Source organism: Castanea sativa, chromosome 2, assembly GCF_040712315.1.
Source record: "Castanea sativa cultivar Marrone di Chiusa Pesio chromosome 2, ASM4071231v1".
Lineage (NCBI taxonomy): Eukaryota > Viridiplantae > Streptophyta > Magnoliopsida > Fagales > Fagaceae > Castanea > Castanea sativa.
This window is the reverse complement of record NC_134014.1, coordinates 49,097,338-49,124,509: the sequence shown is the minus strand read 5'-3', so window position 1 is coordinate 49,124,509 and position 27,172 is coordinate 49,097,338. Positions and strand designations below refer to the sequence as shown.

At 35.8% G+C, this 27,172-nt stretch overlaps 3 protein-coding genes across 4 annotated transcripts; all 3 read left to right on the top strand.

Annotated features, from left to right (window-relative positions):
* The first annotated feature begins 2,568 nt into the window (after positions 1-2,568).
* On the top strand, positions 2,569-3,015 carry LOC142625458 (uncharacterized). Its single transcript, XM_075799110.1, has one exon. The coding sequence runs from the start codon at positions 2,569-2,571 to the stop codon at positions 3,013-3,015; it is 447 nt and encodes a 148-aa protein (XP_075655225.1).
* A 9,371-nt stretch (positions 3,016-12,386) lies between these two features.
* LOC142624316 (ubiquitin carboxyl-terminal hydrolase 17-like) lies at positions 12,387-22,341 on the top strand. The gene is made up of 12 exons (XM_075797853.1): positions 12,387-12,796; positions 15,409-15,545; positions 15,636-16,426; positions 16,735-16,823; positions 18,467-18,552; positions 18,686-18,848; positions 18,976-19,090; positions 19,221-19,378; positions 20,620-20,704; positions 20,784-20,996; positions 21,479-21,540; positions 21,645-22,341. The coding sequence occupies exons 1-12, from the start codon at positions 12,525-12,527 to the stop codon at positions 22,237-22,239; spliced, it is 2,766 nt and encodes a 921-aa protein (XP_075653968.1). The 5' UTR covers positions 12,387-12,524; the 3' UTR covers positions 22,240-22,341.
* A 338-nt stretch (positions 22,342-22,679) lies between these two features.
* On the top strand, positions 22,680-26,933 carry LOC142624317 (uncharacterized). 2 transcript variants are annotated; one of them, XM_075797854.1, is made up of 6 exons: positions 22,680-22,998; positions 23,211-23,252; positions 24,493-24,608; positions 24,856-24,961; positions 25,161-25,214; positions 26,307-26,933. In XM_075797854.1, the coding sequence occupies exons 1-6, from the start codon at positions 22,696-22,698 to the stop codon at positions 26,493-26,495; spliced, it is 810 nt and encodes a 269-aa protein (XP_075653969.1). In that variant the 5' UTR covers positions 22,680-22,695; the 3' UTR covers positions 26,496-26,933. The 2 variants fall into 2 exon arrangements, with proteins under 2 accessions (XP_075653969.1, XP_075653970.1); XM_075797855.1 differs by having other exon boundaries at positions 22,683-22,998; positions 26,285-26,933.
* The last annotated feature ends 239 nt before the right edge of the window (positions 26,934-27,172 follow it).

Sequence of the window (27,172 nt, the reverse complement as noted above, 5' to 3'; positions counted from 1 at the left end):
TATTGTGTATTTTCCATTGTTTTAAAAATTGGACAGGATCGGCCGGTCCGATCGGTTCAACAGGGGGCTAGTTTGGTCCGGTGAAAACTGGTCAAAAACCGGGTTGAACAGGGAATTTTGAAAAAAACGTTCAGCTCTCGGTTCGGTTTTTAAAACCATGGTATTTTCTAATCTCAAATAAACAATATTCAGAAGTATTATTTAGTTTCTCTTTTTATTATTTACATTATTATTGTGTTTGCACCAACATTACTTTAACTTTTCTCTCTCTCTCTCTCTCTCTCTCTCTCTCTCTCTCTCTCTCTCTCTCTCTCTCTTAAAATCCTCACTTCTCCCTCTCCTAAATCAAATTCTACGTAGCCTGTGATTGATGGTCATTCTAGTTGTACGATGATGTTCTCAATGATGGCAAATTTGGTTGTGGGGCATTGTGATGGTGGTTGTTAGTCAGTAGTGTTGGATGCAAGATAAGTGTTTGATGAAAATGCTGAGCAAGTAAGTGAGTGTATATGTTTAAGTTCTCGGTTGGTTATAGTTGATTCTCTCAACTCTCTCCACACTGTAGAAATCAGTTTCTTTTCTCTTTTGAGGAAGATGACCAGATTTTACTCATTGTTGTTACTTAGTTATTTTTTGTTTAGGTCTATATAGTTGTAATGGAGGATATTACAAATCGCTGGACTAAACTATCTCTTTCTAATAAGGAAGGTAAGATAGTTGTTCTTTCCAAGGGTAAGCAGATTCAAGAGTATGTGCTGGCTGTGAAGTTCTTTACCAAAAGGGCAGTAAATATAGATGCAGTAGCCAAAACTTTCAGGCCATTATGGAGAGAGAGACATCGTTTGAGTATTAGAGATGCAGGTAATAACCATTTAGTGTTCACTTTTGAATTTGAAGCCGATGCAGAGAAGATTCTCTTGGGTGAACCCTGGTCATTTGATAGACACCTTATGGTCTTTTAGAGGTATGATGGCAAATCACCATTGGCAGACTTGGATTTTAGTATATCAAAATTCTGGGTCCACTTGCATAATCTACCTTTAAGTCTTCTGACACCAAAGGTTGCAATGGACATTGGAAAATCTTTAGGAATTGTGGTATCGTCTGAAAATATTACAGAGATGATGGGTGGAAATTTTATGCGTGTGCAGGTGGCAATTGATATTACTCAACCACTTTGTTGAGGAAGGAAAGTTTCTTTTGATAATGGGACAAAGGGTTGGATTTCCTTTAAATATGAGAGACTTCCAAATGTATGCTACTGGTGTGGACAAATTTCTCATGATGATAAAGATTGTCTCTTATGGCTTCAAAGCAAGGGTTCCTTAAAGAGTGAAGATCAACAATTTGGGCAATGACTTCGTGCCGCACAATTTAATTATTCAAGAAAGACAGTGGTGGAGGTGAAGGGTTATGATGAGGACTGGATAGCAAGATCTGATTCGCCACAAATGGGAAAACAGATAGTCGATGTATCCCCTAAGACTGCAAGCATTCGGGTGGATTCTCCCAAGAATCTTGCTTTACGAAAGAAGATTTGCAATCAATATGTGGTGGTGGAGTCTCCGGTGGAAGTTTTGCATGAAGGGCGCTAGGATATGTTATTTCTGGAAACTTTGGAATTTCAGTTACTGAAAAACCAACTCTAGATTTTGAGGAGACACTTAAGCAGTTAGATAAGGAGCTTTCTGGGGATTGCACGTATCAAAAACAGTTACCTAAAATTGTGGAATCTAAAGGGGCTTTTGTTGACAGTCTTACTGCTAGTGTATCGCACGTGATATTGGATGAGGCTAAAGAGAATAGGGCTTTTAAGACACATGGGGATACAGTTGAAGCTATTTTGGCTAAGGACAAAGGGGTCTCTTCTGAATTGAGGCCCAAAATTGATACATGGGTCAGAAAGAGTGCAAGGTCTGATAAAAATACTCTGGGGGGAAATATTGAAGCGGGTTCTAAAAGGAAATCTCCAATAAAAGTTCCTATTGCAGGTTTGGAGAAGAAGGTGAAACTGGAGGAGGAAACAAAAAAACTGAGTGTACTTTTGGCTACAAATTTGAGTCCGGCGGAGGTTGCTGAGCAACCCAACAAAAAGCCATGAATCTTTTGAGTTGGAACTGTCGAGGATTTGAGAACCCTCGTACAATAAATGCCTTAAAAGTGGTGATTAGGATAGAGAAGCACAATTTTTTTTTAATGGAAACTAAGTTAGATAGGGATTGGATGGAAAAGATTCATGATCAATGTGGTTTTAAGCACGGTTTAATTGTTCCTAGTAGAAATAGCAATGGTGGTTTGGCTTTGTTGTGGAAAGATGATGTGAGGGTTAATCTTTTAAAGTATTCTATTTCTAATATTGATGTTGAAGTGTTTGGTGGGGAGGATGTAGGCTGGTGGCATCTAATAGGCTTTTATGGGAATCCAGAAACTGCTAAAAGAGTTAAGCCATGGTGTCTCCTTAAACAACTATGTGGTCTTTCACAATTACCTTGGTTAGTTATTGGAGATTTCAATGAAATAAAATGTTGTTCAGAGAAGGAGGGTGGGGCATCTAGACCAGCATAGCAAATGCAAAGGTTTGTTGACACTATTAACTGGTGTGGTCTTAAAGATTTGGGTTTTATTGGACCCAAATTCACTTCGCTTTATCAACAACAAAATGGGACACAAATACGTGAGAGACTTGATAGAGGACTTGCTACTGTGGATTGGATAGATAGATTTCCTTCGGCAAAACTTTATCATCATACGTCTTCAGCTTCGGATTATTGTCCTCTTTATTTGCAGTTTAAAGAGAAAAGGAAAGTCAAGCGGTATGGAAAAAAATTCAAATTTGAAGCAATGTGGCTGAAAAATTCTAATTGTGAGGATGTGGTAACTTCAGCATGGGAGGAAGGAATCCTTATAGGATCAGATTATCCTATCGAATGTTGTTTGGATAATTATCAAAGGAAGTTGGAGGTTTGGAATAGGAATGAATTTGGACATATGGGGAATAATATTACCAGATTCTAAAAACATCTAGAATGGCTGGAATTACAAAGTGCAACGTTTGAGGTTATTGCTTCTATAAGGGAGACTAGGGTGGAACTGAATTGTTGGAGAGATTAGGCAGAAGCTATGTGGCATCAGAGATCTAGAATTGATTAGATTCAATCTGGAAATAAGAATACAGCTTTCTTTCAGTCAAAGGCTACCTCACAGTTTCAAAAGAATTACATAGATGGACTTCTAAATATTAATGATAGTTGGGTGGAAGAGCAGAAAGAGGTGGAGAATGTTGTGCTCAGCTACTTCTCTGATTTATTCCAGTCTTCTAACCCAACGCAATTTTTAGATTGGTGTCTGCTATTTAGCTGAAAGTGACATTAGAAATGAATCAAATGCTTACAAGGGAATTCCAAGAAATTGAGGTATGTAAAGCTCTTAAACAAATGTACCCTTTGAAAGCTCTAGGTCCTGATGGCATGCCACATTTATTTTTTCAGTATTTTTGGTCTATTGTTGGAGGGATTGTCACTAAAAATGTTTTGGATTTTCTTAATTTTGGTATTTTCCCACCAAAATTTAATGAAACCCAAATTGTTTTGGTCCTTAAAATTAAAGACCCTGTGCGTATAACTAATTATTGCCCTATTAGCCTTTGTAATGTTGTTTATAAGTTAGGCTCCAAAACTCTTGCAAACAGACTTAAAAGATTCTACCATCCATCATTGGAGAATCTCCGAGTGCTTTTGTACATGGTAGGTTAATCACTAACAATGTATTGGTGGCTTTTGAGACGATGCACACATTAACCAAAAAAAGAGTGGGAAGGTAGGAGAGATGGCTTTGAAGTTAGATATAAGTAAAGCTTATGATAGGGTGGAATGGGTTTGCCTAGATAAAATTATGGAGAAGTTGGGTTTTAGTTCTAGATGGAGAGATATCATGATGCAGTGTATTTCATCTGTCACATATTCTGTTCGTATTAATGGGACATCTCGTGGTTGTATTACTCCATCAAGGGGTTTGCGCAAAGGGGATCCTTTGTCTCCTTATTTATTTTTAATATGTGCAGAGGGTTTATCTGCTTTAATTAAGCAGTCTATTCAGTGTGGTGATTTGGAGGGTGTTGTTGTTTGTCATGGAGGTCCTAGGATTTCTCATTTATTTTTTGCAGATGATAGCCTTATCTTTTGTAAGGCAAGTTTGGAAGAATGTGATACTTTATAGCATGTTTTTAGAGTGTATGAAGAGGCTTCAGGTCAACAACTGAATCGAGCTAAAACTTCACTTTTATTTATTTATTTTACAATCAGAATACTGGGGAAGATATCAAAGAGGAAATTAAAAGAAGGTTTGGTGCTCAAATTATTCATCAACAGGAGAAGTACCTTGGTCTTCCATCTTTGGTTGGGAGAAATAAAAGGAATACTTTTAATGTTATTAAAGAGAAGTTGGCAAAAAAATTGTCGGGTTGGAATGAGAAATTACTTTCAAAGGCTGGTAAGGAGATTCTAACTAAAGTGGTTGCTCAAGCTATCCCAACATACTCCATGAGATGTTTTAGACTTCCTGATTCCCTGTGTGATGAATTGACTAGCTAGTATGATAGGGAATTTTTGGTGGGGACAAAAGCAGGATGAAAAAAAAAAAAGCTTGGTTGAGTTGGGATAAAATGTGTGTACCAAAAACATGTGGAGGGATGGGATTTAAATAATTGAAACCTTTCAATCTGGCACTTTTAGCAAGGCAAGGGTGAAGACTCCAAACTAGACATAATTCCCTTGTTTATCAAGTCTTTAAGGCTAGGTATTTCCATAATTGTGACTTTGTGCATGCTTCTTTAGGAAAGAAACCATCGTATGTGTGGAGAAGTATTATGACTGCTCAAGAGATTGTAAAGAAAGGGCTTTGTTGGAGTGTGGGAAATGGTAGGAAAATTCGGGTTTGGCAAGATAATTGGATTCCTAATTCATATTCACATAAAATTATCTCTCCTAGGGGTCTGTTTCCACTGGACTATAAAGTCTGTGAGTTTATTGATGATGAGAAGAAATGCTGAGATTTGGAACTATTGAATCAAACTCTTCTTCCTTTTGAGGTTGAGGAAATTGTTGCAACTCCTTTAGGTATTAGATTACCTGAGGACAAGCAGATCTGAGCAGAAAATTCAAATGGTTTTTTCTCAGTCAAGAGTGCTTACAAGGTGGCTGTGGAGTTTGAGGCTAACAAGGAGATAGGTTCTTGTTCAAATGGGAGCAACTTGCGTCAGTTTTGGAAGTGATTATGGTCACTCCAAATTCCACACAAGATTAGACACTTTGCATGGAGAGCAACTCATGATATCTTGTCGACAAAATCAAATCTGGTATGTAGGAATGTTTTGGGTGATAGTACATGTGAAGAATGTGGGGGAGCTTTAGAATCTTTGTTACATCTCTTCTGGGAGTGTACAAAAGCTAAGGAAACTTGGAGTTTGTCTTCCCTTTTCCCTCTGCTGTCAATGACTCACTTTAGAAGTTTTTTTGACTTTCTATGGCACATTCTAATGGATGCTCAATGGGGAATGAAGGAGTTAGGGCTGGCAGTGACAGTTGTTTGGGCATTATGGACAAATAGGAATGAAGTGCGTCATGGAAAACAAAGAAAGGCAGGTATGAGTTTACTTAGTTGGTGCAAAAATTATTTAGATGATCATCTAAAAAAATTTATAGAATAGTGATGCCCCTGAACCCCTTGCAAAAACGTTTTAAGTGACAGCTTAATGTTGTCACTATTATTCCTAACTAATTGAGAGGGGTTAAAATCTCTTATAAATAAACTTTAGCGACGTCATTATTTGTCTCGTCGTTAATTTGAAATTTGCAAATAACTAATTGCGAGGGTATAAAGGTTCTCATAAATAGTTGTTTAACGACGATTACTTCCCCTCGCTAAAAATAAGTTGCGAGGGATTAAAAGCTCTCACAAATAAATTTTAGCGACGCCATTATTTGTCTCTAAAAAGTATGTCGTAAATTTGAAATTCGCAAATAACTAATTGCGAGGGTATAAAGATCCTCACAAATAGTTGTTAACGACGACTACTTCCCCTCGCTAAAAATAAGTCGTCGACTTTTTTCGTCGTTTGCTAATATATTTGTGAAGGCGGGTTTGTTTAGTAACGACAGTAGATTGCCCTCGTAAATTATCTATTTGCGAAGGTATGGTTACAAAATCTCTTTTAGCAACAAGGGCAAATACGACGGCCTTCGAGGGCCATTTGCCCTCGCTAATAACCTTTTGCGACGATATTTGAATTTTTATGAGGGCATTGTTTTCTCGCTAGTAGACTCTTTTTCAGTAGTGTGAGTATTGGAATGTGTCTTGTTTTTCCCCAAAAGTTTCTGCACAACAAGTATCTCACTACCTGGAAGCAAAGTGGTCTCCAACTAATTATCCTCTTTATAAGATTAATGTTGATGGTGCAGTTTTCTCATCTCAAAAAGCTACTGGTATTGGTGTGATAGTTAGGGACCATGAGGGGAATTTCATTGCTGGTTTAAGTAAGAAGATCCATACTCCTTTGGGTGCTATTGAAGTTGAAGCTAAGGCATTCGAAGCTGGCATCTTTTTTGCGAAGCTTTTGGGCATTAGAGAATTTATATTGGAAGGGGATTCTGCTATGACAGTCCAAGCTTTTAAGAATTGTCACCTGCCATCTTCTATTGCTTATGTGATTTATGGATCTCTAACTGAATGTCATGAATTTCGAAATGTTGTTTTCTCTCATGTTAGATGACAAGGCAATAGGCCTGCTCATTTGTTAGCTAAACATGTTTTAGGTGTGGTTGATTTCTCTGCTTGGATTGAAGAGTTTCCTAGTTTTTTAGAATAAGCTCTTATTCATGATGTTTCTGTGCCTTTAATTTCATGAATAAAGTTTTAGTCTTTTAATAAAAAAAAAAAAAAACATTACTTTAACTTTATTAGTTATTTAAAAAGTTTTGTATCTCAAATGTATCCTCCTAGTATTTTCAGAAAATGTTTATGATTCAAATCTTTCCTCTCTATTGTAACTATCAAATTATTCCCGAAAAAAAAGGGAGCAATTTGAATTTATAAAATTGAATAAAAATGAGGCAGTCAAATCTTAAAAAAATAAAATAATTGAATTGATTATTCAATGACTACGAAGAGATGCGGTGTAACAAATCGAATTGAATCAACTACCACACACATTTCTTTTTCTCGTACTTTAAATAACGTGACATTTTAAAAGTTAAAAAAATAATAATATAATGGATTATTGATAATTTAATAATGTGATTTCAAATTTTTAGAACTCCTATGCAAATTGTAACACAGGACTTCGATTAAAAAGGTGGTACAATCCTATTGTAATTTCAAAACTTTTCATACTTTGTGTGTTTGGATAGGATGATTACATATATTTGGAGGATTAATCAAGCGCTGGAAGATCTCTAGACATCATTGTTAGTTAAAAAAACAAATTGTTTAAGATAACTTATTTTTGGTATTGTTAGTTAATTTTGCTTTATAAACAAATTTTAAAACTTTGCATTATTTTATTTCTAAGATCCAATTGTGTATGTATTTGTGGAGATTATGTTTTAAGATTAATAAAGGCGAAATTATGTTATTAGTCTCTCAAGTTTATCATATGTGTGTAATTGGTTCTTCAAGTTTCAAGTGAGTATTTCTCCTAAAAAAAAAAAAAGTTTCAAATGAGTGCAATTGGTCTCTTAAGTTTTCAGAATGAGCAATTATAAGTCATTCTGTTAATTTCTGTTAGTGGTGTTACTTACATGACTAACAAAATAAGAATGACATGTCATTTTTTTTTTAATGATGTGACATTTTTATTAAAAATTTACAAAAATGAATTTACTATGTAAAAAAAATTTGACCTGTTCTAGTTTAAGTAAAACCCATGAGAGAGATATTGAATCGTTCCAAACCGGCCATTATCTTTCAAAGTAAAGACAAAGAGCTCGATATTGATCATGGAAGAGATGAAAAAGAAGAAGATGTGAGGACAACTACAGTGTTCGTAACAACTGGATGATACAGTTGTTTCCGATGGTTGGATCTCGCTTCAAGTTTTGGCAAAAGTGCCGAGCAGAGGCGTGGTAGTGGTGGTGGCAACAATGACTGGATTCTATGTATAGGAATATGATTCTTGTGCTGTTATGCTTTTTAGAGACTTTTTGAAGATTGTTAAGTGTCAAAAGGCATATGTATGTATAAGAGAGAAAGTAGCGGTTTAGATATAGAGGCTGGGAGTGGGACACAAAGAAAATGAAGAAAATAAAAGTTGTAGAGAGAAAGAAAGTGTTATGTCAGAGGCTATATGTGTTTGTGGCAAAGATCAATGGAAGCTCTTGATGTCTTTGAGAAGTTGAGAAGTCAGGGTCTCAGGGATAACAATTGTTGAGTTTGATAGGTTCTTTTGAATGGTATAGAAATATGTTAATTTCTAGTATTGTTTAAACATCTAATTAGATTAGCTTAGTTGTTTAAATTGTAAACCAGTTGTTTTGGTAGTTTTTATCAGTGATATTGGGGCCACTTTTGCACATAAACTTTAGTAATACCTTGTCTTGTTCTAATTGTATTTGAATGATGAGGGTGTAATTATAGAATTGATTGGAACGGGTCAGTTTAAAAAAAAAAAAATTTATTTTTGTAATTTTTTAATAAAAAGAAATGTTACTTTATTAAAAAAATGACAGATTATTATTCCATTAGCCATGTAAGTAACATTACTAACGGAAGTTAACCGAAGAACTTATATTGCTTATTTTGAAAACTTAAAAGACCAATTGCACTTACTTTAAACTTGAGGAACCAATTGTGTACACAAAGTAAACTTGAGAGACTAACATTGTAGTTTTGCCATTAATAAAAAAATCTAAAGTGAACTGTATCAAACAAGTGATAGAACTTGCATGGAAGTTTTTCAAAAAGGTGTGTAATTATAGAAAAATGGTTCCTTGAAACCCATTAGTATATAGAGGAATGTAGTTCATAAAAATGACATCAATATCGCAATTTTTTTTTAATATATTCCATAATATCCATATTTGAAGAAACATCAAAGCTTTTAATACTTTTATAGAATTGGAAAAATTATAACTAATGTGATCTACATTGTCCAATAAATCTTTCAAACAAAACCGATTCCATGTCCAAAGTAAGGATGAATGTTAAAGACAAAGAAGAAGATAAACTGGTAAAGCAAGTTCTAGACAATCCAACCCTATTTAGAAGAGTGAGAATTAGGGGCGATTGGTAGAGATAGCAATTTAAGCTTTTGGCGGGGCAATTGGACGCCTAAAGGGCCTCTTTGTCACTTGATTCATGGCCCTCTAAGTCGAGAAGGGGACCATTTGGAGGTGAAGGATGTTGTGATTGACTTGGGATGGAATTGGGACCGACTTCAATTTGTTCTTCCTGCAGAAATAAAGGCAATGATCCAAGCAATTCCAGTTTCAACCACAAACCGGGGTTGCCATAATCTAGTCTGGATTGGTAGTTTGAGAGAGTCATTTGATTTGAAGAGTGCCTACTCTATGACATTGGATGTTGATTCTATCATTGCAGTTAAATGTGGTTGGATATGGAAAATTGAATTGCTCCCTAGGATAAAAACTTTCTTGTGGCCATGTGCACATGATAATATAGGTGTCAAATGTTGTTTGGTGAGCAGAGGAGTGGGGGAAGATGACAGATGTCCTATTTGTGAAATGGATTCAGAATCAATTCTTCATGCCCTTAGAGATTGCTTGCGAGTCAGGGCTGTGTGGATTTAGTTGGGAGTTGAGGTTTGGAATCAAGACTTTTGGAATTCTAATCTCCAAGACTAGTTGAGCACAAATGGAAAAGCAAACAATAGCTTCATCTATGGCAAACCTCATTGGAGATTACTCTTTCCTTTTGCTGTGTGGTCGATATGGAAGAGCAGGAATCAATTTGTTTTCAATGGGAAAAACGCAAACCTGAAGCTGCCTTCAGTCATTGACAGTCAAGTTATGGAATTCATGCACTGTGTTCCTTTGCCTAGGCAGTCCACTCGCAATGTGTTAAGGAGGATTCAGTGGGAGAGGCCTCTAAGTGGATAGAAGAAATTGAATATAGATGGTTCGTGCGTTGGCAACTTGAAGAGAGCCGAATGTGGAGGAGTTGTGAGAGACGAACACGGAGAATGGATTATGGGGTTTTCCTGACACATTGGGACAACAAGTAGTTTTGTAGTAGAAATGTGGGGGCTGAGGGATAGGCTTGTCTTATGTAACAATCTAAATATACAATGCCTTATAGTTGAGGTGGATACTAGTATGATTGTGGCTACTTTGACAAACCCAGACTATGTAAACAATATAATATCCCCTATCCTTGATGAATGCAGACAATTGCTGAACCGCTTCCAGCAAGTTCAGATTAGGCATTGCTATCGGCAAGCTAACCGCTATGCAGATGTGATGACGAGGAAGGGAGATGAGCAACAGTTAGTTTTTTGTGTTTTTAATAGTCCGCCTGTGGACTTGTTGGATACTTTTAGGGGAGACTTTAATGGCATGTATTTTAATAGATTTTGTCCTGAAATGGTTGTAGTTTGTTAGTTTTTATTTAATGAATCATCCTTTTAACCGAAAAAAAAAAGAATTAGGGGCATGTGTTCGAAACATGCAATGTCACATTAATGGTGAATGACAGAATGTACGATTGGATGTGTTCCTTCAATTTTCACCCAACTCACTATATGACCCACATTATAGGATATGGTTAAAATCATGGAGTAATAGCCAATGGCCTATATAACTATAAGCAACAAATGTTGCTTGTGCCAAGGTATGAAAAAAAAAAAAATCCCAAAAACAGTGAATACAACGTATATAATTTGAATTTAAGTAGGTATCAAATAAGTTTTTGTCGGCAATATAATAGTGTTACTATGAGTCTGTTTGGATAGAACTTATTGCTGAAAACTGAAAATACTGTAGTAAAATAATTTTTAAATGTGTGAATAGTATTGTGGGACCCATTTTTAATATTTTTTTTCTGAAAAAGTGCTTGTGGGTTTCATGAACAGTGCGTGAATAATGCATGAATAGTACCTCTGGTCTCTCACACAATAACTCCATGTGCATGAATAGTACCCATTACTGTTCACGCATTGGAGAAAAAAAAAAAAATTGAAAACGCAACAGTAAAACGTGAATTCAAACATATTCTATAAATTTATGAGTAATCTTTTACTACCGTAGGTTTTTTCAAAACTCGTTTAGACATGTGACCGTTAATTCTTTGCATCATCAACTGCATAAATTGATTTTAAAACTTTTTGGCAGCAATTATGTAATACAATAATAATTGGTTTCGTTTCGTTTTTTAAAAAGCTTTGCGTGGCAAAATGTTTCAAATAATATTCTCTCGTGCCTTAATTCAAAAAGACTATGGGTTCGTTTGGACACAGTTGAAAACTGAAAACATTGTAATAAAATAATTTTTAAAATGTGTGAATAGTGTCGCGGGTCCCATTTTTAATTAAAAAAACTGAAAAGTACATGAATAGTGCATCACTGTGCGGTTACTGTTCACGCACATTGGTGAACAATGCACCATGTTTCTGGTTGAAATCTGTGCGCAAGAAAAAAACCAAAAAAATCTGAAACGTGAAAATTTTCAAAGGCAAACGCAAACGCCAACCACTCTATCCAAACCCACCCTATCATAACTTTTCACACTTCATTGTCAAAATTTGCGCTCACCCAAAAGAAGAAATATCAATAAAAATTCCAAGAAACATTTTTCACCAAAACTGATTTCAATAAACAACCAAACTAAAAAATTAAAGACATACGCATGCCATATTTTACTAAAATATTAGTGAGTTTTAGTTAGTTCAATTGGTAAATTTTTTATGGTTAAATAAGCAATTTAAAATTTAACTAACAGACGTCATAAATTGAAACTCTTTCTAAAAAAAAAAATTATAATTTGTTAAAAATTATCGAATCAGTTAAATAATTACATTTTTATTTTATAAGTCAAAGTCCACAATTTTAAACAAAATAGTGAACAAATGATGTGACTGAGAACGTATAATTTTTTAGTCACGTGCATGGAAAGAAAAAAAAGAAAAGAAAAGAAAAAGAAAATCAATTCAGTAAAACACACGCGACAAATTAGTACTACTAGCAATTGAGACCTTTTCGCTAGTAGTAATATCACACGACAAAAATAGCACATCATTCATTCACTCACTCCATTTATTCCCTCTCTCTCTCTCTCTCTCTTCCTCTCTCTTTCATTCTCCATTTTTAATAATTGTGCTTATCGTCATGACTACCATCACCAGTCCCACCTGAAATTCCATTTTTGCCCTCCACCTTCACCGCCAACACCGACCGTTTCATCCTTTACGAGTCCAAAACCACCACCGTCACCGCCGCCGTCGCGAAATCTATGTATAGCAAAATCACAATCCTAGGGTTTCTCTGTTCTGGATTGATTCTCGGCGCCGGTTAAGGCCAATGCTGGTCTCCGGAATCTTAGGGTTTGAGATCGCGCTCTTAACCCTAATCTTCTTTGTCGGTGTGCTGATTCGCCACAAGTGGAAGGATGCGGAAGCGAAGAAGGAGGAGATCATGAGGCTTGTGGCTATGGCCTCCGAAGAGGCCGCCATGGCCGAGGTCGAAGCTACTGTACAGTACGGACCCGTTTCAGTCGTAGGGCAATACCAGTGTGCTGTGTGCTATAGTCCCACCACTATGCGCTGCTCTCAGTGCAAGCTTACTAGATACTGGTTCGTACTTTTGAGAATTTTTGTTGTCAATTTTGGTAATTTGTGTTTGGTTGCTTGTGTAGTACTTTTTTTTTCGTATTCCTTTATTTTGATTCTTGAAGTGATTGAAAGGCAATGAAAGCTTAGAACTTTAGGAAATGTGTTGCATTATTTGACAAAGAATCTCTTCATTTTGAGATGGGTGTGGGTGATATTACCATTTAGGGATGGGACAAATACAATGCATACTGTCTAAGAAGTTAATTTGTTAGCAGTCTAGAGGGATAATATTCGTCAAGACATTGAATTACCGGTGCTCCTCGAGCAGTCTTAACATGGGTTTAGAAATTCCTTGTCCGACCTTGTTTGTTATTGTGGGTAAGAAATGTGTTTCATTTGGGGTGAGCTTGAGGCTTATGCTTATGCTTATGAGCTCCAGCCACTTATCTAATTACTGTGGTCGTGATGGAGTCAAGTTTTGTGATTGATGGTACCGTTAAGGGGGTAGACATGCATCAGCGGCCAAGGCTATACTTTGATGCGTAGGGTTGTTTAAACTATCCTCTTCTTCAATTGGACTTGCAGTCTGTGTGATGAGATGTTTGTTATTGATTTTTTTAGTACTTTTCAAAAGAGAACAGGATTGTAGTAAGGGTAAATCATTAAGTACAATCAATCTCTTTTTGGGTATAAAGCAGTGCCCAATGTTCTAGTTTGATATGTTAAGTCCTTGCGTTGTCACAAATCACATACAAGTACAATCAAGTGCACTAGTGTCTTATACCTATAAAAAAAGGTGCACTAGTGTTTTACATAATATGCTGGTAGACACGAAGCAGATACAAGTAGAATCAAGTGCACTAGTGTTTTTGATAATATTCTGGTAGACACGTATGTTGAGGATGTAGCATTTACTATCCGTAAGGTCTATTTCATTTAGGAGTGTGAGATTGAAAACCAGCAGGAATTTAGGTACTTTCCTTGTGCTGTAATATTTAGGTCAAAGAACTCACTTGGGCTTTCTGAGGATTTATTTTCTTGACTATTGGAGATCCTCAGAACTTTGCTATCAACCCAAACCGAAGATTTGTGAAGAAGGTGGGATGTCTCTTGTTGATTCATTTCTCTATCTTAGATTAATGTTGTTTGGTAACTATTCTCACTCCTTCGATTGTATTTCCATGTGGTCTTAGTGTCTTTTAGTGTTTTTTTTGGGGGGGGGGGGGGGCAATAGATATCCCCCTTTGTTTGAAGAAATGATAAGACATCATATAAATTGACAATCATACCTCTCTTTTTTGTTCAATTTAATGAAATAGATATAAATGGACAACTTAAAAAATTTAATACAAGTGGAACCCCTGCCCTTCCAAATTCCCTCAACTTGGGGGAATTAAAATTGAGTGGTTTGGAGGGGTAGGAATGCCCCCAACTCTTTCCCCCTCCCTTTAAAAAACATCCAAGCAGGGTAAATTAAACCGTTTCCCTCTATCCCCTCCTCCCCATCCATCCAAACATACTGTGTAATATACATTGTTGCTATGAAAACTTGAAACTTTAGCAGATTATATTGGGCAGAATAAACTATTTATATTCCTGGGCCAAGATAGTCGGTAATGCCACCTTACATTTTGGTTGGTCAATCTAATTTTATCACCGTACCAAACTAAAACAGAATAGAGTCATAATTACATGTTTTCTTTCTTCAGAGAGCAGATGCTATTGTATTTATTGATTAATTTGATTTTCTCTTTGTAAACTTTTCCTATGTTGCACATGCTTTGACATTTGAGCGAAAAAGTTTACAAAGAGAAACGTGATGATATTGCTTAACTAAAAGTAATATCATCATGTATTCTTTGATGATGATATTGGATTTTGTTTTGGTGAATTTCTTCTGTCATTTCTGGTTGAGCTGTTAGATGAATATTGATTATAATTAAATTCTTTGGTAATCTGGTTGTTTGATTATGCTTGATTACATTAGTGTTTTCCAAGCAATTGAGTTTGTGAACCGGCGTCCGTGGTTGTAAAGTTTTTTCTATATTCTTTTAGAGGATATTATTATTAAGGAAAATGAGTTTAATTTATTTACTTGGTTTGTTGTTTATGTTTTTCTCTCTCTCTCTCTCTCTCTCTTTTTTTTTTTGGTGTTGGGGAGGGGAGTCTTGGTTGTCTGGTAGGTGGGGTATAATTGTCAGCCTGAGGGAAGCTATTATCTTTTTTTGACTTGTCAGACACATGCGCGCGCACGCTTACTCATAAAGTGATATGTAGTTGAAGTATGTTCTTGCATAATTTTTTCTTCTTTAATTTAAACTTAACAATGTTATGATGGTTAGCATGGATCATTTAACCTGCTCAGATGGATCTCTATTCTTCTAAGATTTGTTAGCTATACATCACTGGCTCTTAAACTTATCAATTGGATGGTGTAAACTGTGGAATTTTAAAAAATAGCTCTATGTCAGGCTTTTGTGATCTCTTATTGTATGTTTCACTATTTGATTTTGGTTGTCTACTGGCTGTAATTTTGTGTCTGTTATGATTATTATTATTATTATTATTTTGCCCCCTTGGGTACTGCTAGGATAGTTATTCACTTTCAAATTTGCCTATTTTTTTGGTTGTAGTTCTGGCAAGTGCCAGATTTTGCACTGGAGACAAGGTCACAAAGATGAATGTTGTCCTCCAATTGCCACCATGCCGTTCGAAGAGGAAAGTGACTTTGATGGGAAATCAATTTTGGAAAGACAGTCTGAAATTAATGGTAATAATTTTGGGATAGAAGAAGAATCTGAAATTTTTTATAATGCTTGAATAATGATGGACGATGTTAATATTTTATGGTCTTCTGCAGATACCAAAGGACCACATTCTGGTTTTGCGTCTCCTAGTGCCTCATTGTCTGCTGGCTCCTCTCCATCTCGTGCTAGAAGTAAACGATCTATAGATATTTCTTCCAATCAGGTCATTAGGTCTGGCACTAAGGATGAATTAGAGAAACCTCTTTCTGATGATGTTGCCACTGATATGGTTGGTACAGCCGTTAGTTCTAATGAGATGGAACTAACTAAGGTGCTACCTACACAGTCTACTAATGTGGTAAATTATGTAGATAGTATTTCTTGTGCAAGTAAATCAAGTAAGAAGAAATCTGGTCATATTGATGAAAGGGCTGACTTCAAATCACAATTTTCTAAGCCCGCTCCAGTTATAACTAATGATGTTAAGCCAAAATTTTTTGGCAATAGTAAGCCCACAGGATCCGCTTTGGCAGGAAAATTAGTTGCAGATGCTACTAAATTTAGGTGTTCACCATCAGGGTCAGATTCTGTAGCTGATGATGGGGAAGATGATTCTGAATTATTTAAGCGTAAAGAAGTGAAGTCTTTGTCCTCTAATACACCTAATGGTCGTCCATCTTCAGCCATTGGAGGACAGTCAATTTCCCATCCCAAGTCTGCAAAAATTGAAGCTTATCATGCCTTACCTGCAAAAGTTGGTAGCATCCCAAGCTTGCCACAAAATGTTCGTAATGGCTTGAAAACATCTGTGCGAAAAGTTGTACAGCAGTTTAAAGCCTCCAAAGAGTCAAAGCCTAATCTTTTAGATCATGGCAACGAGATTGGTGGAAAGAACAATTGCAAGGTGGTTACAAAAATGATTTATTTATTCTTGATAGGATAATTGTTTTTCGCAAACAGTTTGGGAAATTTCCCTTAATCCAGTATGTGGAAAGTCAAATGACTTCCCATGTATTTTAATTACATGAATCATTGAATCATTCAAGAAATCATATGATTATTAAATAGGTCATGTGATTAAAAGTACACATGCATAATCATTTTGATCACCCCATGGTGGGATTCATGACTATCTGTCCTATAGCTGCCTCAATATTTTCTGTGTTATTACTTGTATTGATTATTTTCCAAAACTTGGTTTTGTTTTGACAGATAGTCTTTCCATACGAACTTTTCATGAAACTTTACTGTTATGATAAGGTGGAACTACGTCCATTTGGCCTTACAAATTGTGGGAACAGGTAATAAACTTTACAGCTTTGGATTATAAGGCTGCTAAATTTATGCAGAAGAATAATGTCTTTCTTGTATAGTGTGTTATTATTATTATTATTTTAAATTCCATCGTATTTCCCCTATCACTTCATGTCTCCTTAATTTAAAATTTCATTGGTAAAAATAAATTACATGAAAAAAATACCGCAAGAATGACTCATGTGTCTGTAATATATGACGAACTAAGCTTATAGTCTACTTCCTTATTATTGCCTTTAGATTTCGTTTTTAAATCTTTATATAATTAGCCATTTTATTTTTAATTTTATTGTATTGTTAGTATCATTTTAACAAGGGTCTACATTCTACCACCTTTTGGATATAGATAGTAGAGTTGAAACTGGAGAGATTTCCTATAAGGCTTTGATAATACTTGGATACCCTATTACTCTCACCTACAACAGTACTGTTTTGTGTTTTGATGTCCTCATGTTCTCTCTTTTCTTTTTCTCCTTTTTTTAAAATTCTCATCAATTTTCTTACTAAGGTATATTACTTTTCTCGGGGAAATTTTTTATATAGCTCAGAGTTGAATGGGTAAGAGGCAAGGGTGACTTTTATGTATCTCTAGGAAGCTGGGTATCTGGGAAGCACGGGTGTGGCTTTAGGGCCACCGCACCTGCACTTGACTTGCATCGATGTGCCGATTTGCCACTTTTTTTTTGTTCTCAGATTGATTTGGACCGATTTGCGCTGATTCGGGCCAAAACCGGCTGAAATTTGCCGAAACTGGCTGAGAAACCAGCCGAAACACATGTTAAAAAAGAAAAAAACTTGAGTTGATTTCTTATTTAGTTATTATCTTATTATATGTTTGTCAAATTATTTGTAGGTTAAATTACTTAAATTGAAATTACTGAATTATTTGTAGTTATTATTGCTCTTAAATTGGTATATGTTTACCGTTTTATGAAATTATATTTAATAATTTGTAAATAAAAATATATTTAATAATATATTAATAAACGTATCCCGCCGCACTCACACCCTACTTTTTCAAAAATTGCTGAGTGCCGCACCGCACCTGCACCCAAACTGCACCCGTGCTTCCTAGCTGGGCATAAGCCTCAAAACCTAAATTGTAATTATCATAATTTTGCCCAAAGCTATAGATAGTAAGTATGTTATGGCTGTATACTCACTGTATACTCAGGTGACACCTATCTTCTTTTTATAATATATTTTTTATTACTTATAAAAAAAAGGTAAGTATGTTATGGCTACAATTGAAGAGCAGCTATATATAAGTAAAGATACTAGCTAAAAAAAGGGGTAAAGAAGAGTTGTCATCTAATTACCCATATCCATATTCTCTCACTCCTACTTCCGCTGCTAGTGCTGTTCTTTCTGCCTCTTCTCGGTGTGGAGTTTTATGCCATCATTTTCTATTCCTTGCAATGTATAATAAGAACACAGAAACATCCTTTGCTTCTTTCTCTCTCTGAAACATCCTTTGCATTTTATTTTATTTTATTTTTGCCAAGGCATCTATATCATGGAGTTGGGGGGTAGCCCATCTCACAAGTGACCATTTTTGCCAAGGCATTTTATTTTATTTTATTTTTATTCATTAATACTTTTTCTAATTATAAACTTTTCTTTTTTGCAGCTGTTATGCTAATGCTGTGCTCCAATGCTTGGCATATACTCGTCCTCTTACTACTTATCTTCTTCAAGGGCTTCATTCTAAATCATGCAAGTTTCTCTTCATGATTCTACTGTGGGCTTATGACTTGTTCAATTATTAGGACTTTGTACTTATCAATATAACTATTAGGATAATGTGCATAATGTCTCTCTTATTATACAATGTTTGTCTCTTTCCCAGGCCGAAAGAAGGGATGGTGTTTTATTTGTGAGTTTGAATGTCTAATTCAGAAGGCAAAAGAAGGCTATTCCCCGTTGTCTCCCATTGGGATACTATCCAAAATACATAAAATTGGAAGTCATCTTGGACATGGGAGGGAAGAAGATGCCCATGAATTTTTGAGGTTAGCCAAGTTAAAAACTTGACCAGTTGTATTTATAAATTTTAACGTGAGAATCTATCTTTTTTTTTTCTTTTTCTTTTTTCTGCTCCTCAAATGTGTACCACATGATCAGTTACTAAGATGACAGGTATGCTGTTGATACAATGCAATCTGTTTGCCTTAAGGGAGCTGGGGCTGAGGGTCCAGTGGCACAAGAAACAACTTTAGTTGGCCTGACTTTTGGGGGTTACCTTCGATCTAAGGTTCTTCCTTATTTTGATGTTTCACATAGGCTCATGCACTTAAATAATTGATTGTCTTCTTACCATAATACAAGTCATTCTGGTGTTGTTAATAATTCCTGTTTTGAACTGCCATGACTGGGATTCTCAGATAAAGTGCATGAAGTGCTTTGCCAAATCTGAGCAATATGAGCGGATGATGGATCTTACTGTTGAGATAGATGGGGACATTGGAACTCTTGAAGAGGCTCTTACTCAATTTACAGCTACTGAAATCTTGGACCGAGAGAACAAGTACTATTGCAGCAGGTTGGTTCATTTGCGCGCATTTGGATCAAATGCTCATAACGCTCACTTTTATTTTAACAAGAGAAGTCCTGTAGTGCCTTCTGCTCAGTTTATCTGTGTACTGATTATGCTTTCACACATTGATTAGAGTACTTATTTTTCCTGTAACAAGAGAACTCCTGTATTGCTTTATTTGCCTCGTTAGACCTTTTATCGCCATTCCCAGCACCAAGATTGTGGTCTGCAACTGTGGTTTATTTTCTCCCTTTTCTTTTGGTTTTTTCTTTGGTTGGGGGTTGAAGACGTTGGAGTGAGGAAGTTGGTTTTTTTGTGCTAGATGGTCAGGCACCTTATTTTATATTCTATGCCCAACACCTTTTGTTTGAGTTTTTGTTTTCCAGGTAGTTTAGAAGCTTTTATGGAGACTTATAGAATGTTTTTATAGGATGCCAATGAGTTCTAGCTGAGATAACACCTCCTCACTTTGTAAGAGCAAGGTGGAGGGTTAGGTTGTTGGTTCAAGATCCATTCGTACGTGTGTAATTACAAAGAAAAAAGAGAACTTTTTTAAAGGAGAGTTTGTGAATACTTCAGACCTCATGCGATTGTTATCCTTCCTCTCTCTTTTCTTTTTCTTTTTGGGGTGTGGGTGGGGGTGGGGTAATTGCACTGTTAGAACATCATATTAAGTTTTGAACTTGAGACCAATAACTAGAACAAACTGAGCCAAACTTGTTAGTTATGGTTTCTGCAATTTAATCTATGTCACACTTTTCACCTCCTCACTTTGTAAGAGCAAGGTGGAGGGTTAGGTTGTTGGTTCAAGATCCATTCGTATGTGTGTAATTACAAAGAAAAAAGAGAGCTTTTTTAAAGGAGAGTTTGAGAATACTTCAGACCTCATGCGATTGTTATCCTTTCTCTCTCTTTTTCTTTTTCTTTTTGGGGTGTGGGTGGGGGTGGGGTAATTACACTGTTAGAACATCATATTAAGTTTTGAACTTGAGACCAATAACTAGAACAAACTGAGCCAAACTTGTTCGTTATGGTTTCTGCAATTTAATCTATGTCACACTTTTCACATTTGATTATGAGTTGTGAAGAGTGAAGCTTAGATTTATGTCAGTAATTTGAACCATCTTTGTTACTTAGTTTTAAAATGTTTTTTCTTTTTTCTATTTTCTGGTCGAATCCTCTGATTATGTGCATTATTTTTATTTATAAGTTTGATCATTTGACTTCTTTTTACTGGTTTAATCTAGGTGTAAATCTTATGAAAAGGCCAGAAAGAAGTTGACAATATTGGAGGCGCCAAATATTTTAACGATTGTGTTGAAGCGATTTCGAGTAAGTTTGTGATTATTAATTTCTTTTTGGTACTTCATGCTATTTTTAGTTCTAACGTCTTTTCTTCAATTCCTTGCAGTCTGGTAACTTTGAGAAGTTAAACAAATCAATTCAGTTTCCTGAGGTCCTCAACATGACCCCGTATATAAGTGGAATAAATGATAATTCTCCTTTGTACAGTCTTTATGCAGTAGTGGTTCATTTGGATATCATGGATACTGCGTTTTCGGGTCACTATGTGTGTTATGTAAAGAATTTCAATGGGGAGTGGTTCAGGATAGATGATAGCACGGTAAGTTCTCTGTCTATTTTTAGTATCAGTACATATATTATCAAGTTGGGTTCCTGACTTTTTCTTTTATATACGCTTCTTCTTTGAATCTCTCTACTCTTTTGGGTTCGGGGACATGAGGGACCTTAAGTTCTATTGAACCTAGGGGTTTTCAGATCTTTCTGGATATTTACTGCCAAAATCTGCTTGCATCTCAGATGAAAGAGGCAATCAATCATCATGTTCTGAATTGAAATCTTTGTTGCTGATGTTCATTCCATAACGTACGAATATACTTATGTTTTGCCATCTTGTGGATCATTCATTTGGATGAGAACTTCATAGAGAGTTGTGTCTGTGGGTAATTGTGTTTTTATGGGTGCTTTAGTTGATGCATGTATTCTTGATTATAATATCTAATGCTAGATGATACCTAAGAATGAGTGGCTTGAGTTCTATTCTCTTAATTTTAGACCGATTGGTGGCACCCATTTTTTATGTAGGTGGAACCTGTGGAATTGGAGAGGGTCTTGTTAGAGGGGGCGTACATGCTTCTATACGCTAGGTAACATGTCTGTGGAGCACAACTTTGCATATTTTATTTTATTTTTTATTTTTCTTTCAGAATAGACTTCATTTTCAAAGTGTTAACTCTTATTTTATTACTAGGCGCACTCCACGAGTTTGTAGTGGCAGAAGATTAAAGACAGAGTCGGTAACACATCAGAAGCCTGCGAGACACAACAATCAATCATTCCATCCAGATGATTGGAGAATCCATTCGATGCAAAGAATTTCTGCTATTGATTCAGCGAGTGAGAGTTCCTCCCTTTTCAGCAGCTCAGACGCAAGTTCTTGCAGCACAGCGAGCATCAAAGACTCTGCCAGCACAGGAGACTTGTCTGATTACATATTTGGTGAAGTGGGACGCAGTTGGTATAACAATTATGGGCTTTCATCAGACTCGGTTCCATCTTCCTCCTATGGAGACTTCGATGCAGATCCAGAAGTGGATGATTACGATTGGAGGCAAGCATCCCGACGGAACGGCTGGAGAGAGGATTTGAATGGGGATGGAAACTCTGCAATTTTGTATACTGACACAACTAGACACCGTAGAAAGTCTTGCAGCCAGTTAGGTTGTAGTAGTACTAGTAGGGACACTGACTTTGGGCAATTTGCCTTTGCTAACCCTCCTGTTGTAAATTCTGGTGTACCATTGAGAAGAGCAGGTGGTGATAGATCAGCTCAAACGTTTTATTGAGGTTTGAGTTGTGAGATGAAAGTAAGCGTTGTCATTTATGTTATTAAGGAAAAAAATATATATCAATCATTAATTCTTAGCTCCCCATTCCCTGTTCACCAAGTCTTTGATCTTTACCTTTTCTTTATATATATATATATATGATATCTACCTTTTCTTTTGGCTTGAATATTTAACTTGTCAGGTCTCCTCTTACAAGAGAGGTGGGATAATTTATTTAAAAATATTTTTGAATCATATTAACGAATATCAACTGTGAAATTTTTTTTATGAAAAATAGGATTAAGAATGAGAGGCATATAATTATATATGGGGAAAAAAGAAACAATACGGAAAAGATAAGAGGGGAAAAGATTTAAATAAAAAAAAAATTGTGAAACTGGTGGGTCGTCACTCGTCAAGTAGACACTTTTGTAGGCGATAATAAATAATAATAAAACCCAAACCAAAACCCAAATGCAAATACAAAGGAAAGAAGTGAGAAAACAAAAACAAATGCCACTACTATCAATATCATCAATAACAACACCCACTTATTATAACCGCTACCAGAAGTTAAACCACCGTATCTCCGCCTCACTGGTGGCCCTAGTCGGAGCCAAGAGAGCGATGGTGACTGCGAGCAGTAGCAAGGGTGCAGGTGCGTTCACGACCATCAAAGAGAGAGTAAGCTTCGAGAAGGAAATAAAGAAGAGCAAATTCATCGCCATCGCTGGCCCTATCTCCGACGAGCAATCCGCCTTCTCTTTCCTTTCCCAGGTTTTCCTTTCCTTTCCTTCCCACCCATTTTGATCAATTGCCCAATTATAATAATAACAATAACATTGCTTTACTGGTATGGTATGCCACGATTCCTATGTTGCTTCTTTTCTAACACTACCACCTTTGATTCATTTATGATCATGCTCTTTATTTCTCATCTTTTTTGAATGTTTCATAGAATAAGCTTGAATGTTTTGATTGCTTTTTAGGTCCGAGATCCACGTGCTACTCACAACTGCTGGGCGTACAAGGTACTACATTATTTTATTATATGCAATTTCCTTTGCTAATAATAATAAGTTTAATTGGGTTAGGCTTCTCAGAACACAATAACAACAACAGCACTAAGTCTTTGCTTCAAAAAAAAAAAAAAAAAAAAAAACTGCGCCTTTGTCTCAAAATTTTTGGGGTCGGCTATGGATCCTCAACAATTTACCTTGTCTTGTTACCTTATAGTATTTTGTAGGAGGAAGGCAGTTTGATAGTGAAATCTTTTATGTTTCACTTTCACCTGAGTGATCCCTCCTCACCCTTTGGGTTTACAAACTTGTTCGTGTTCTTCTTTCTAATGCAAACTTGTGGGGACCTTGATGAGGGTTTCAGCTCTCAACATTAGACTTGTAGTTTTTATGTCCTCAGAATGAGTGTGGAAGAGTGGTTCAAAGTTGGAAAAAAAGAAATTGAGGAATAACTTTAAGCTTTATTTTATAAGTTTCTATGGCCACTTTTTTTTTTTTGGGATAAATAAATAAAAATTCATTGAATAAAAGAAAGATAATACAAGGAACCGAAGCACACAGGCAGTGTGCTAAAAACCAGCAATAAAAACTACAGTGCATAAAAATTTACAACAATCAAGCAAATCAGCCAGAGAAACAAAAGTAAAAACACCTGAAGCATTTGTACATTCAAAGAAGGTCTGAAAAAAAGATAGATTCAAGTCATGGGTTGATCTCTCACTTCCTTCAAAAGAATAAGCATTCCTTTCTCGCCAAATACCCCACATATGAGAATGAGGGATCATGGCCTGTTGAACTTGTGCGACCAGGTAGCTAGAAGTTCTTTAACCCCACCTAGCATCACCCACTGAACCCTGGATAATGAAAACACCATGTTCCACAACTCTCTAGCTATAGGGTAATGCATAAGTAAATGATCAATAGTCTCCCGTCTCTCCTGCACATGCAACACCAGTCAAACACAGCAACTCTATGCCTCAAATTATCGGTAGTTAAAATCCTCCCCAAAGCAGCTGTCCAAAGGAAGAAACTAACCTTTGTTGGAACTTTGCCAAACGGTTTTCCAAGGGAAAGAGAGTTGGGTAGTAGACTCCCTAACAATTTCCTATTCAGACCCATATGCATTGCATATTTCATTTTTCTGGAAGCTAAACAGCATATTCTGCCATGCAAAAGATGATGGAAGTCCATTAAAGAAGGTTGTCTTTGACATGGTTTTCTCAATTTAGTCCCATGTTCTTCTGCATCTCAGGTTGGAGATCAATATCGGTCTAATGATGATGGTGAACCATCGGGTACAGCTGGCAAGCCAATACATTCTGCTATTCTTTCTTCAGGAATAGATAGAGTTATGGTGGTTGTGATCAGGTAAGCATTTCCATGACTTTCTCGTGAATGATAAGTATCATATTCTTTTACATGTATGATGCTTTAACTTTTAATTCAAAAAGATTAAAAAAAGCTCATAATGTTAATTTTTCCCGAGTACATATTGTTATGTTGAGTTCTCATGTGTGGATTGGATTCTCAGCTTTAAATTAGTTGTGTTATATACATAAGCTTAGGTTGGTTATATTTTGTTGCACTTCTTGTTTTTGCTCCAATTAAATACCAGGTATTTTGGAGGCATCAAACTAGGCACTGGAGGATTGGTCAGGGCCTATGGAGGAGTTACATCAGAGTGCCTAAGAAATGCCCCAACTTGTGTTGTGAAATCTAAGGTATTGAATTTCTTTTGGGGTTTTTATGCGTCTTTACTTATGAGTTATGATTGCCGCTGCATGCTGTTCCACTTAAATAAAAAAGTATGTGAAGATAATTACATATATGTCATGGAAATTTGTTAGTTAATTTTGAGGCTATTTATCATTGGGAAAGGAAATTTCTTGGGATAAATAATTGGAATGAATATGATTGCAGGTTCCAATGGGTGTGGAGATTCCATTTGATCTTTTGGGCATTCTATACCATCAGGTGATCTGAGATCATATTTGTTTTTTATGTCTTCGCATGGTTTGAATTATGTATATGACATAACTGATCTGGGAAGAAAAAGTTTCTCTTTGCTTCTTTTAAGGACATTTTTGGTTGTTATTGATCTTCATGATAAGTCTCTGCCAATGAAATAGTAATACCTTGACTGCCCTCCTTCTATCTCTTTTCTTATTTTACCATCTGTTATGACCGGGATAATTGAAAGATAACTTAGTCGATTTGAGGTGACTAGCTTCATGAACTTGAGAGGGAGAATAAACTTTTTGGGTTATTTTTTGCTTGCTTCATTCATATTCCTCTACGTACATTAATACTAATGAGGAGATTGCCTCATCACAACCACCTCCTAAAACATAGGATCCAAATCCTATTTGAATTTAACTACAAGGCAACTCCTGTTTAAATTTAAATACAATTTGAAATGAATGCAATGCTAATCCGCTAATCTCCTGCATGATTTTATTTGAATTCAACTTAGAACTTTATTTTAACCTAAACTGATCCTTATCTTGTGTTGTTTGAATTCCGGACATAGCATTCACTTTTACAAACCATGTGATTATGAACTCTTAAAATGGAAGTTTTGCTAGATTACCTTCTCTAATATGAGCCACCATTATGATTGCATTTTTCTTTCCAGCTTGTCTAACAAGGAGGGCATAATTGAGTGGGACTTCTTTGAAGACTTTAGTCAATTCTTTCTAATTTAAGTTCTGACTTTATCCTTTTCTGGTATCAGTGAATTGATGGTGATAAAATTCTTTTGAGTTAAGGTATAAGTACATTTATGTCATTTAATCTGTTAAAAGGAACAGATGTAAAATGCTATGGTAAATGAAGTCCTTTATTATTTATTTATTTATTTTTTGTGGTAAGTATCAGATGCTTTTTTTTTTTTTTGTTGCTGATAAGTTATCAGATGCTTTTCCTTGGTGAAACCTTTTTTTTTGGTATGGCAATATATGGCATAAATGAAGAGTAGAGACCTTGCGTCTTTGAAAAGTTAAACTTAATGTTTGTTACTCATATCTTGTGCTTGGTATTTACAGTTACAATCTTTTCAAATTGAAGACATCAAACAGGATTATGATACTGGTAAAGATGGTATCAGCATGGTCACTTTCAAAGTCGATTTTGACCGGGTGGAGAAGTTGGAGGAGGCTGTCAAAGCCAATTGTAGCCGAGATTTGGTGTTTTTTAAACAATGAGAGACTTGGCCATGTCTTATATGTGGGGTGCGAACATTGTGAGCATTATTGAACCTGTCATCAAGGCAGCATTTCAGGAGCTGGTATGTTCAGCCCTTTTTCTCCTGCCTTGCTCCAATGATGTGCTAAATATGTCAGCAGATTTGCAGATAAGCCTGCCATTGGTTAATTTATTGTTTGAGGGAAATTCATAGAAGAATTAATTACAGGTAGATGCTTAAGATAAATATTGAATTATTCTTGAGAGGTGGTGGCGATCTGAAAATTTAAGAACTGTATATATGATCTTCAATTCATACAGAAAAAATACCCTGTTTCTAATTTTACTGATGTTGTTGTAAATTTGTTTACTCTGTGCACTGTGCTGATCTTTATGCTGTTCAGCACATTGGTGCCTTCCTAAATTTGTGAAAGCAATTATAAAGTAAAAAGACAGCAGAGAAACCTCACTTTTAAGTTGATTTATGATTTGAATTAGTTTTCTCCGTAACCTGAGATTGGTTGACCAATTTGTACTTCTTTATTTTTTTCCCATGTCAATTTCAATGTGAGGAACGCAATATTTTGAATGTTTGTTTTAATATTATGTATTAGTAGCTTAATTTTTGATTTAATTAATGAATAATTTCCATAAAAAAAAGCAAAGTGTAGCATGTTGGCTCATTGCATTGTAGGAAGGATAGAAGCATGATCCTGAGTTCGGTTGAATTTAGAGCTGGTTTTATAGTT

Coding starts and splice junctions, on each gene's coding strand:
- LOC142625458 (XM_075799110.1), top strand. CDS start 2,569: ATGCAAAGGTTTGTTGACACTATTAACTGGTGTGGTCTTAAAGATTTG.
- LOC142624316 (XM_075797853.1), top strand. CDS start 12,525: ATGCTGGTCTCCGGAATCTTAGGGTTTGAGATCGCGCTCTTAACCCTA. Junction 19,379..20,619: donor AACAAGTACTATTGCAGCAG/GTTGGTTCATTT, acceptor GGTTTAATCTAG/GTGTAAATCTTATGAAAAGG. Junction 21,541..21,644: donor TACATGCTTCTATACGCTAG/GTAACATGTCTG, acceptor TTTTATTACTAG/GCGCACTCCACGAGTTTGTA.
- LOC142624317 (XM_075797854.1), top strand. CDS start 22,696: ATGCAAATACAAAGGAAAGAAGTGAGAAAACAAAAACAAATGCCACTA. Junction 24,962..25,160: donor CTTGTGTTGTGAAATCTAAG/GTATTGAATTTC, acceptor ATATGATTGCAG/GTTCCAATGGGTGTGGAGAT. Junction 25,215..26,306: donor TGGGCATTCTATACCATCAG/GTGATCTGAGAT, acceptor TTCAAATTGAAG/ACATCAAACAGGATTATGAT.